The sequence below is a fragment of the Chrysemys picta genome, chromosome 4 (genome assembly GCF_011386835.1).
Source record: "Chrysemys picta bellii isolate R12L10 chromosome 4, ASM1138683v2, whole genome shotgun sequence".
Lineage (NCBI taxonomy): Eukaryota > Metazoa > Chordata > Testudines > Emydidae > Chrysemys > Chrysemys picta.
Window position 1 is genome coordinate 97,120,393 of NC_088794.1, and position 13,074 is coordinate 97,133,466.

A 13,074-nucleotide genomic window follows, 5' to 3' on the forward strand; every position below is an offset into this window, starting at 1 on the left:
AACAATTATTCAATACACTTCTAATTAACAGATCCTTCCCATTCTGAAGAAAATGAAATATTTATTTCAGTATTTCACACACAAATTAATTCAGAAGATTACGACCGCAATGAAAAGCAAGCTGTACAGGGTAAGCCCTTATTACAGTTCTGTAATTATGTAATGAGCTTTTGTATTCTGGATTTGAATGAGTAAAATGTTCCAAAAAATCAAGTCTGAAAGGGAAGCATTATATCCATATAGATGTTAAAAAACATAACATTCCCATAATGTATGGAATATAAATAGGTAATAAAAGCTTACATCTTGATTGAAAAATTTAGGAGTTTATCAACAATGTGGTTCTTTTTGGAAATTGTATAAAATGTATCTCTGTTATTAATCTAATACTGATAATCATAGGATCGTAGAAATGTGTAGCTGAAAGGGTCCTCTAGTCCAGGGCCTGCACCGAGGCACCACCAGTTAAAACCTAGACCATCTGTGACAGGTGTTTGTCTAAACTGTTCTTAAAACTCGATGATGGTGATTCCACAACCTCCATGGAAGCCTATTCCAGAGTTTTAATATCTAACATAAATCTTCTTTGCTGTAGATTAAGACCTTTAATTCTTTTCCTAATTCCCGTGGACATAGAAAACAATTGATCACCATCCTCTTTATAACAGCCCTGAACATGTCTGAAGACTTTTAGCAGGTCCCTCCTCAGTCTTCTTTTTTCATGACTAAATATGCCCTTTTTTTAATTTTATTTTTTTTAACATTTCTTCCTAGGTCAGGCTTTTTAAACCTTTTCTCATTTTTATTGTTCTCCTCTAGACTCTCTCCAGTTTGTCCACATCTTTTCTGAAATGTGGTGCCCAAAATACTCCAGCTGTGGCCTCACCAGTGTCGAGTAGAGCGGGGCAATTACCTCCTGTGTTTTATATATGACACTCCTGTTAAAACACCCCAGAATATTAACCTTCTTTGCAATTGCATCATGGTGTTGATTCATATTCAATTTGTGATGCACTGTAACCTCCAGATCCTATTCAGCAGTACTACCACCTCATCAGCTATTCCCCATTTTATAACTGTGCATTTGATTTTTCCTTCCTAAGGGAAGTACTTTGCACTTGTCTTTATTGAATGTCATCTTGTTGCATTCAAATCAATTCTCCAGTTTTTCAAGGTCATTTTGAATTCTAATCCTGTCCTTCAAAGGGCTTGAAACCCCTCTTAGCTTCGCGTCATCTGCAAATTTTATAAGCATACTTTCCACTCCCATGTGGAATCCAGCTATATATTATCTGCCACCTAGTTTGACCAAACCATTGATACTACACTTTTGAGTATGGTCTTTCAAATAGTTGTTCTCCAGCCTTATAGTAATTTTATCTAGACCATATTTCTCTAGTTTGCTTATGAGAATGTCACGTGGGACTGTGTCTAAAGCCTTACTGAAATCAAGATATATCACCTCTACTGCCCCCCCCCCCCATTCACTGGGCCAGTAACTCTGACAAAGAAGGAAATTAGTTTGGTTTGGCATGATTTGTTCTTGACAATCCATAGTGGTTATTCCTTATAATCCTGTTATTCTCTGGGTGCTTACAAATTGATTGATTGTTTAATAATTTGTTCCCGTATCTTTCCAGGTATCAAAGTTAGGCTGACTGGTCTGTAATTCCCCCAGTCCTCTTTGTTTCCCTTTTGAAAGATAGATACTATGTTTGTCCCTCTCCAGTCCTCTGGCACCTCACCTGTCTTCCATGAGTTCTCAAAGATAATTGCTAATGTGTCCGAGATTGCTTCAGCTAGTTCTTTAAGTACCCTAAGGTGAATTTCATCAGGCCCTGACCGCTTGAATACATCTAACTTATCTAAATATTCTTTGACCAGCTCTTTCTCTGTTTTGGCTTGTGTTCCTTTCCCCTTGTTGTTAATATTAATTGTGTTGAGTATCTGATCACCATTAACCTTTTTAATGGAGACTGAAGAAAAATAGGTGTTAAACACCTAAGCCTTCTTGATATCATCAGTAATTAGCTCTCCTTCCTTGCTAAGTAGAGGACCTACACTTTCCTGTGCCTTTTTCTTGCTCCTAATGTATATAAAGAACCTGTTCTTATGGCACGTTATGTCTCTTGGTAGATGTAAATCATTTTGCCTTAGCCTTTTTGATTTTGTCCCTACATGCTTGTGCTGTTCTTTTGTATTCATCCTTACATTTGTCCATGTTTCCACTTTTTATAGGATTCCTTGTTGATTTTCAGGTAAATAAAGTGCTCCTGACTGAGTCATACACTTACTATGAGGCATCATCTTCCCTTAGGTGTGCAATTAGTAGGCCTATGCTCAAGAAACTGTCTCTCAAATCTGGTAGTTGATGCAAAGTGCAGTATTACCCAGTCTCTAATGTTCCTATTTTGGGTCAAGGTTCTCTGGCCCTATTTGATGTCTTCAGACTTCCTTAATCTCCTTCAGTTTAGTGTTGTTTTGTTTTCTATTAAACTGATTATGGTACAGACTGCACTTGTCTTGATGTTTGAGGATCTCCTGACAAAGATCAGACATCCTTGCTAGTTCTTTTAGGTTTGTCTGTTGTTTTGATGCTATTGCTTATGAGATACTATTGTGGCAGGCATCAGTCCAGATAGATTGAGCTGTGTTTCAGTGTCTGTATTCTTCCATCTCTGTGAGATTCCAGTGGGTGGCATTGGGCAGTTGCTTATTTACTCAAAAGGTTATTTTCAGCATGTATACATGACCACAAGGGAGTAGTGAAATGTTTTAAGTTGCCGTTGCCACCAGTATGCCAATGACGCTCAGCTCTACAAGCATATTATGTGATTTAAAGTAACCTGGTTTCTTGGTGACTGGCCAAGATGGGGTGGTTGGACAAGAGGGATTTGGCTAGAGATCGTTCACAACAGGAGAGATGAGGTGTATGTTTGTTGTGGGGGTGCACTAAGGAGGAGATGATATTTGCTGTTTCTACTCAGGCTTCTTGTTATTGTGGATTGGTTTGTAATCTTGAGGTCTGTTGCATTCTTGGCTGCTGCCTGGGTTCCCAGATAGAAACCAAGATAGGTCCTGAGCCAGTAAAGCAGAGAAGACTGTGCTTGACTATAAATACTTGAGTAGTCCCATTAATGGGACTATTTACATGTTTAATTTTATATTTAATCCAGTTACATGCTCTGCTGGATTGGGGCCATAGTCTCTTTCCGCTGGTCCAGACATCAGGTTGCAATCTTTCCTCTTTGATGCATTCCTTGCAACAATTATCCATGTCTCTGTCATTCTGCATTAGATGTTCTATGTGAGTCTACCTTTGAAGGCCATTCAGACTTCGGCTAGCACAGAAAGCGGTGTTAAGCAGTGTTTCTTATATGACACTTATTACACCTGTGCTTGTAGACTGCACTGGATTCAGGATGCAATGCAAAGTGTTCATTTTTATCTATAAAACCCTGCATGCTCTGGTTCTTGGTTAGCTTCAAGGTAATGTCTCTCCTATGCTCTGTGATAGCAATTAAGATAGTTTGGGATGCTTTTTCCTACTAGGCCCTAGATTTGAACCCTGGCGGGTTGGAGGCAATTTTTCTTCAAGGGGGAGGCCCTCCACTTGGGAATTCACCTCCTTCATTGGTATTTGCACAGCCAGAGTTTGTTTGACCTTAAAGAATGTTACACAGCCTCTATATATACTAAGACTTCTGTGCAGAGGAGTGGGTAGAACTTCTTATATGAACTTTCTTTTAGTTGCTTTTTTTGGTCAGATTGCATATTCTTTGTGATATTTTTAAATGTAATGTATGTGCTCCTAGAGGCTGTGATAGTTAATCTTTTTATAAATCCAATGATAAGCACATTCTAGTTTTATAATCAAATAATCCCCAAACTTGTTTCTAATCCCAGGATCAAAGAAAAAAAAAGAGAACTATTATGTATGCAGGAGAACAGATCAATTTGTGAGATTTATAGGACATTAAATTTGATTGTTTAGTTTTGTCATTTATAAATCTTTGGAATCTGGATCATTCCAAAGTCATGAAAGAATTACCACTTTAAAATTATTAGATGACTCTGAATGGCACATACCATATATTGTCTTTTCATATGGTTTTTGGAGAAACTGTATTCAGAAAACATTAAATCTGAAATTAGCTTGAGGGTGAATTAAATGTTCAGTGTGCTACTTTCTAAATAATCTGATCTGCTTATAAGAACATATCATTAAATGATCACACATAATATATTTAAGATTGTTACTAAGAAACCATGTTTGTTTCATAACTTGCACAGTTTTAAGGTGAGTTTTAAAACAAAAATTGTTACAACAAGGGACTGTAGAACATCAAAGACCTCATCTGTTTTTCAGCTGTTTCATTTAAGAAATCTGCTTGAAATATCCCCAAACAGTTGCATGCTTTCCCAAAAAATCACCACTTAATTTATCTAATACTGGTGATATAGTTCAAACAATAAGAGGTTTAAAAAGAATGGGTTTAAAATCATGGCAATGTGTCTAACATTTTTGAGGTCAAATCTCCATAAAAAATATTTTGGCCTTCACAAAACTATAATCTTATATAAGAAATAACTTTGCTAAATGGGCACCCTGAAAAACTTGCATTTGCCACATTTAACTGTTGAAATGGTTATGATAATAGTTTCTAATGGTAAATATAGGTAATACTTCCAATACTATAAATATAATAAATAATAGTGAAAATAATAATTGTTGATTTTTGTCTATTGGAAAGGCAACAATTACATTTTCGCAACTGTTTTTTTTAAACTACAGACCATCTAAATGAAACTGAAACAAGTGGCTCACTGAAAATAACAGAAAAATCACATCATAAAAGTGACACCAGAAGTAAAAATACTCAAGATTTTATTAAAAAGAACATCGAGGTATGTGTTAAGGCCTAAAATTACTAAAAGATTAGGGAGTTACTGATGTATACTAAATACATTGCCAAAATATATATATATGACAGTGTACACACTTCTACAAATAGGTTGCTTTCTTGATTAAAACACATCCCATTATTAATTCTGTAAAAATTAATCCGGATTAAATGAACAACATTATACTACAGAAATTTGTTGCTCATTGCAAAGTGCTGCTAAGTATTCATCCTTCACTGGTTGCCCAAATTTGCAAATTAGGTCCCCATTTTCCCATTTGCTTTTAGATGGTCATATAAATTTAAAATAAATTTCATAAATTAATGGAGATATCCTATCTCCTAGAACTGGAAGGGACCTTGAAAGGTCATCAAGTCCAGCCCCCTGCCTTCACTAGCAGGACCAAGTACTGTTTTTGCCCCAGATCCCTAAGTGGCCCCCTCAAGGATTGAACTCACAACCCTGGGTTTAGCAGGCCAATGCTCAAACCACTGAGCTATCCCTCCCCCCCCATTTTGTAGACAAGTACTTCTTTATATCCTGTTTCCAAAAATATCAAAAGCAATGTTTGGTGTTCTTAAAAAATAATGGGTGGACACTGAATGACTTGAAATTCTCTATCTACAGAACAGTTATAGCAAAAGCCATGGCACAGCAACGTGTCCTATACCATTCAGCCAGTATTTCTCAACCCTAATGGAGAGGAGCAACTTACTGCTATCAGAGGGCAGTTTACTTTCCATGCATCATTTAGTTCTTGACCCATCTGCTAACATTCTCTGCAACAAGGTTGTGGTAGAGTTTTTTTGATGTGTGCACACTTCTGTGCCATGAACAGGAATAAGAATACTAATTTACTTCCTACAGGCCACCAGATTTGTGAGTGGTTTCGATCAGCTAGGTTTTTGGTTTTAATTAGTAGCACAGAAATGAAAACCTGTTTTCCATTGTCAGTATTGTGAGCAAACCCAGTTTTATTTTTAATGCTTTCTATCCATAAATACTTCAGCTGGCAAAGGATTCAGGGAGCCAACTGGTTATGCTACCAGAAGAGAAGAAAAGATTGGTTGAACTGTTGAAAGATATAGAAGACAATGGCAATGAACTTCAAGGCATTGAGGTATGATGATTTTAATTTGCACTGATTCGTGACTGGATTTTCATGGATGTTTATGATATGGCAAAGTAGGTAAACAGTGAGTTTACCTCAAAGTTTGCAGATGATACAAAATTACTCAAGTTAGTTAAATCCAAAGCAGACTGTGAAGAGTTACGAAAGGGTCTCACAAAACTGGGTGACGGGGCAACAAATGGCAGATGAAATTCAGTGTTGGTAAGTGCAAAGTAATGCACATTGGTATACATAATTCAACCTATACATACAAAATGATGGGGTCTGTATTAGCAGTTACCATTCAAGAAAGAGATCTTGGAGTCATTGTGGATAGTTCTCTGACAACATCTGCTCAATGTGCAGTGGCAGTCAAAAAACCTAACCATGTTTGGAACCATTAGGAAAGGGATAGATAAGAAGACAGAAAACATCATAATGCCACTATGTAAACCCGTGGTATACTTACCCCTTAAATACTACGTCTAGTTCTGGTTGCCTAATCTCAAAAAAGATGTATTAGAATTGGAAAAAGTACAGAGAAGGGCAACAAAAATTATTATGAGTACGGAACGGCTTTCATAAAAGAAGAGGTTAAAAAGACTGGAGCTGTTCATCTTCGAAAAGAAACAACTAAGGGAGGATAGGATAGAGCTCTATAAAATCATGAATGATGTGGAGAAAGTGAATAGGGATATGTTGTTTACCTCTTCACAAAAACCAGGGGTCACCCAATGAAATTTAAAAGCATCAGGTGAGTACTTCTTCACACAACGCAACCACCATGTGGAAATCATTGCCAGGGGATGTTGTGAAGGCCAAAAGTATAACTGGGCTCAAAAAAGAATTAGGTAAGTTCACAGAGGCTAGGTCCATCAATGGCTATTAGCCAAGATAGCCATGGATGCAACCCCATGCTCTGGGTGTCCCTAAACCTCTGATTGCCGGAAGCTGAAACTGGATCACTCGATAAAGTGCCTTGTTCTGTTCATTCTTTCTGAAGCATCTGGCACTGGCCAGTGTTGGAAGATGGGACATTGGGCTAGATGGCCTGGTGGTCTGACCCAATTATCAAACTATAAATCTCTAGCTTTGTCTATCTTTTCAGGTCTTACTGCAGATTTAAGGTAGTGGGTTTAAGGGGAAAAGGTGTGATTTACACTATTTACTCTTTGTTCAGCTTCTGTAATTTTTTGAAATGTAAAGTTTCAAAGTTAATATATGATTGGGAAATAAGTGAACGGTATTTTTTATCTCCTAATAGTATCAGATTCTACTACTTTTAAAAAATTTAGCTGAGTACTGTAAATTATTGTGCCATCTTTTTTTCTGGTAACACATTACCATAATTTCCCTAAAGTTGAATATGACTGCATTAGATGCACATCATGTTATGTTCATTGCTCAACAAGTGTTATGTCCATTTGTGATGGGATCACCATAGAAGTTATAAGTATATACTGTTCTAACACCATTAATTGAATGGGAGTGAGGTTGAGATTAAGCAATATCCAGTGGTATAACTGTGTTGAAGTTTATAAGCCAGGAATTTTCTAACAGTATTTTACTGTGTTGTACCATCAAAACATTATAATGCCATATATTTCTAATAGAGTGTAATGTTGTTGTGACATACCAGGCCATAATCCAGATTGGTGGGGGGATTTGTCACCTCTGTCCTGCAACATTGGGTGCCCTACGATGCCTTACTGTAGTAGCTCCTACCTGGGCCACTCACAAACAAACTTCTGGCATGCAAGCCACTGCCTGAGTGTCTATGTGTAAATGCAGCTGACCAGCTACACCCTGGCTCTCACCAGCCTTGGTTGTACTGCATGGTGACTTCAACCCACCCCCAATCTGGGATCTTCCCCCAGAAGTATATGTCGTATCTGCCCAGCCATCTCCTGGACAGTATAAACTTATGAAGTTCATTATTCTTTTAAGGGAATAATAAGCCATCTTATTGTTTTGAATAGAGTACCCAGACACTCCAACTTAAATACACTTGGTTAGATAAAATAGTAAAATAAGTTTATTAACTACAAAGATATTTTAAGTGACTGTGAGTAATGAAGCATAAAAGCCAGAAATGGTAACAAGAAAAATAAAGATAAAACATGTAATAATATCTACTTAACAAACTATCTTTGTTGCAAAGCAAACTTTCTCACCACATGCTCCAGCAGATTACTGACCAACTCTCAGGTCAGGACCCTGCCCCCAAAGTCCAACAGCTGTTTCCTTTTGTCTTCTCAGGTGTAGAGAATCAAATGAGCAGGGAGAGAGAGAGTGTGATGCCTTGGGCTGTTTGTCCCTCCTTTTTATAGTTTTTCCCCCTCTTGAAAAATATTTCCAGCTGAGAACCAGGAGATAAAGAGTTTATCTGGAAGGATATTCCCTGCTGGTTTTCTCACCTATTTGAATTTCCTTTGTTTTTCCTTCCTGCTTGATGACTCTGTTTACTGCTTAAATGCAAATTAAGGCAAACACACATTCCTTCCTTTGTCCAAGACAGACCTGACTTCTGCCTGGGCAGGGCTGTGTGGTTTGGAATGTGTGTTAATAATATCATACAGGGGAATCTTATAACTTCACATACAATGTTGCACACATATTTTATCAGGACAGTACAGACCAGTAATTTTTCATAAATACTTTATTAAGGCATACTGGGTACAAAGATTATTACAATAATATGTATGGTGTGAATACAGAGCTGTATTCCGTCAGTTGCAAATTATTTTAGAAGAGAAATTTACCTTTCAAATAAAGCATTCTTTGTGATTAAGACTTCTATTGCAGGCAATCTACAAAGTCTTCTTGGAAATGTGTTTCCAGAAAGCTTTGTAAGTTGGTTGCTCACCAGGCTTGCTGATTTTAGGAAACAGACTGGGCTAGTTTGGTAGGGCAAAAAAGATGAACAAAACTCACTCATTCACTTTGTGCTCAGGTGGAGATTGGGATTGGAAGTGAACGTAGGTTCTTTGGGTAGCCTCTGCACATTCCCACTATTTGTAAGTGTGCCAGGTTGCTGCAGAGCACCAGAACCTTCTGAAACCAATGCCCATCAGGGTATCCACTTTTTCTTAATCCCTGAAGAAGGGCTCAGAGCTTTGCCCTGCAAGGAATGAGAAGACAAGACCTGGCCTCTCTGTTTCTTTTCTGACCCTTGGAAAAGGAACTTGCATCACACAGCATTTACATGGGTAATCTCTGTCTGAACTCTGAAGCAGACTAGGCAGATGGTGTGCATATTGGAAGCAAGTAAAATCTCTGGATAGGAAGCTATGTTATGTCTGACTGGGAGCTGCATAATAGGGCTGAGGAGCCAAAAACTTCCAAAAATGCTTTAAAATCTTGTAAACGCCAAAAACTATGCTGATTATTGTAATTAATCAACGGTGTACAACGATTAATACTAAAAGTACAAACAATAGGGGAGGCCTAATGAAAATGCAGGCACACTTTTGCTCTATCCTTAATTTGGTGAGTTTTAGAAGAACAAAATTTGAAAGTATAGCTCACCAGATTATGAGTCAATCTTCCCTTCCCTCAATTTGTTAACTATTCCTGCAGAAAATGGTTCAGAGCATATTACCAGATCATGTTGCCAAATCTGCTTGAAACAGATTTGGCAGCATGAAAATGACATTTTAGTCAATAGGATACCTAAATATTTTAAGATTCTAATAGAAACAGAATGAAAAACCCCCAAACCTCTTCTGCCCTCTTTTTTTTTTATATGCTCCACATTCTAGCACACACTTTTCACATTTATAAAAGAAAAACCTGAGAGACCCATTCAGAAATGCCTTCACCTTGAAAGTCTTTTAAACAGTTTTTTTGGTGGGCAACATCAAAAATAGTAATACATTTTCCAAACATGAAGAATGGCATTCTCTACTACATGCAGATTTATGTCTTCTCTCTCGATGTGTAGTCCCTCAGATTTTTAAAACAGGAAACAACTTCAAAAATAGTTAATAAAGGTTTTCTGTGTATCAGGAGTCACCTGTTTAGGATGAATAATGAAGATTCAGCCTAGCAATGCTTTAGCTGTTTCTTATACCAACTCTGATGGCAGCATGGCCATGGAAATGCAACAGTCTACCTAGGTTCTCATATTGGGACCAGTCACCATGTTATTTGGATACCTATCAGAGACTTTCTATTGTGTGTGACAGACTTTCAGCAGCTCACATTAGGAGATGCTTGTGTATTTCTGCAGACTTAATACACAGTGAACACCAGAAAATAGGAGTGACAGTTTTAGGATTATTCTATTAAATGATCGGTAGAAAACAAATGTGAATATTATGGCCAACATGGGGAAACAGAAAGGAAAATGCTTTCCTTGGTCACTTGAGACCTGACCAGTCTAGAGATGGATTATTTCCCCCCACATTTGATTTATAATCTGACCTAGGCATTTCCTGAGACCTTTGGTAGGGAAGATTTTGAGGAAATTATCAAAAAAGTAATGACTAATCTTGACTGTTTTGAATGGGCTCCGATACTTGTTGTTTCAAGAACTGATTAACACTTTTGGGCACTGTGATAGGGTGTATAAACCTGACACTGGCTGGTGAGGGTGAATGAACTGCTCTAGGCAAAGCCTTCAATTCTTGGAGAGGCTTGAGCAGAAGGCAGGCGCTGCTCAGGGACCCACAGCCTGTTGAGGCCCCCTTCAAGAGAATGGAGGGCCTGATGCTGAACCATTACTTTGGAACTATTAGTAGAGACTTACCTGTGGGTGCTGAACCAGTCTATTGCTTACTAGTTCCTTCAGAGAGTCTTGCTGTAATTTTGTATGTGTTCGTGTATGTGGTTTTCTTTTTGATCTTTGATAGCCCTGGAAGGTGTGGACTTCCACAGACTCAGTGTCAGGGCTCTCTCTCCTATAGCCAGACCTGTGCCAGAGATGGAAGATTAAAGGCTGTGTGAGTTTAAAGCTCATCCCTCACCTAGGGTGCGCCCTGGGAGACCATCTCTTTGCCAGGCACATACTGCCCTGATTTACAGTCTGTCCAATCTCCTTGGCTTCACTGATGTTATGGGGGGTGTAAGTCAGGACAAATTTGGCACACTATATTTAAAGCTTTTTTTTTTCAGGGTTTATTTTTTAGCAGTTTTTGAGTTTTATTGTAGATGTTTAAAATCAAGGGGCATCTGGGCGTTTCCATTGTATATACTGTAATGAGTAATGTATATAATATAATTTATAGAGAATCTCTTTGTAATGTTCCCTAGTGCATTTTAACATAGTGCTGTTTCAAACAGCACTATGTTAAAGCGCACTAAGGAACCTTTAGTGTGCACCAGCAGGGCCTATGAGGACCAAATAATGTGCAACACATTAGCATGCTTAAGAAATCACACCCGTGTAGTCCACATTACTGCTCTATGTAGGCAAGACAGTAGACACAAGTAACCATTACCAGTGTTTTTCCAATGTTTATCCAATAAACACAGTTTTCATTTTTTTAACCTCAGGGATGTATTGTCTGTATTTATTGGTTAGAACCAAAAACCAGACGCCCTAACTATGTTACATAAATGGTCTGTGAATTGTATTCTGCATTAAGCAACTGTGCATTCAGTCAATTCTGCTAAATAACTGTCAAATAATGCAAATATGATTTTTCCTTTAGATCTACAACCTTTGTAAAAGAGATTTCTTATCATTTAAAACTTTTCAAAAGCTCTTTGTCAGGGTAGTTTGACAATCAAATTTGCAAGAGTGTAATCTGTCTCAAATATTCTAAGATAATAATAATAATAAGACTTTACTATGTTGTTGGAAAAGCATGTTCTGATTTAATGAACTGGAATCTGGCAGTAGGAGTCTCAGAAGTTTTCTTTTTACGAAAAACTTAAAATCATAAGGCTGTTTTGAGAATACAAGAGAGATTATGTATGTACTGAACTTGCTTCTAGACGTTATCTCGAGATCGTAACATGCTATTTTAAACTGGAACTAGTTATGTTGTGTACTTATTTCCGTGCAATTCTTCATTTGCTCAGCAAGCTGCAGCCTGATGTGATATTTTCATTAATTGGCTCCAGAAGGTGATTTTGTAACTTCCTTCACCTCCAGTTAGTTTTCGAATGCATCCTTGTATGAGAAGCCATTAGAGAACCAACTTTTGACTTGTTGAGGTGGCTCTTGTTTTTTATATGGACATGACGTATTGTTTTAAAAGAACAGTAAATGTTGCCACTAATTTGTGATTGTCTGTTGAATTTAGTTTGACATGCTCTTCTAATTTTTTTCAGGTTTATTTCAGGTTTTTATCATAAAAGTATGCAGACTCCTCTGACTTCTGGCAACTCTTGGTTGCTATTAATTACATGTGTATTCTCTTACATAATTCATATTTTAGCCTGCGGTATATAATCAGTTTTTGCATAGAGAGATATTGTCAGGGAAAGACAATAGTGAGAGTTTGCAAGGTATTATTTTTGACTTGAATTGCACTGAATTAGGACTGATGAGTATGTTTTTCTCAGACCGCATGTTAATGACTTTCTTTCTAGTGAATTGATTTACACAAGAGATTGGTTTTAAAGAATCTTCACCAATTCATTCAATTACTTACATTTAAAACATTTTAAGTTTCATTTTTTTTAAAAATACAATGCCTCGGAATTACAGTAAGATGTCACTTTGAAGTGATAGCAGTTTATTATTTAAAGAAATAAATGAATGCTACGTTTAGTTATTTTCTCCTTTACCAGTGTCATTTCATGGACCAATTTTTTCTGTGTAGCACCATTTGTCTACAAAAGATTATGGCTCCAGTCCTGTGAAATCCCCAAGTGCTGAACTCCTACTGAAATCAATGAGAGTTCCATATGCAGAAAGCTTGCAGGATTAGGCCCTTTATTGAAAGGATTCATTCATTAACTGATGATTTCTTCGTGCTTAGTCACTCAAGGCCTGATTTCCCCTCCCATCTCCCCCCCAAAACTGGGATTTAAATATCACTGCTGTAAATCCAGAGTAAATCACTGAGTCAATTTACACCAATGTTAGAGTGTAATTTTGCCGTAGG

General features: G+C 37.4%; 1 protein-coding gene across 12 annotated transcripts in view; it reads left to right on the forward strand.

Moving 5' to 3' along the window:
* The window catches only part of FSIP1 (fibrous sheath interacting protein 1), a 172,785-nt gene that overhangs the window by 26,572 nt on the left and 133,139 nt on the right, over nucleotides 1-13,074 (forward strand). For 11 of the 12 annotated variants that reach the window (XM_065593189.1, XM_065593191.1, XM_065593194.1 and 8 more), the window contains 3 exons: nucleotides 32-130; nucleotides 4,796-4,908; nucleotides 5,915-6,025. In XM_065593189.1, the coding sequence (XP_065449261.1) occupies nucleotides 32-130; nucleotides 4,796-4,908; nucleotides 5,915-6,025 (323 nt within the window). The remainder of the gene's footprint in view (nucleotides 1-31; nucleotides 131-4,795; nucleotides 4,909-5,914; nucleotides 6,026-13,074) is intronic. The other variant, XM_065593195.1, reaches the window with a different exon arrangement.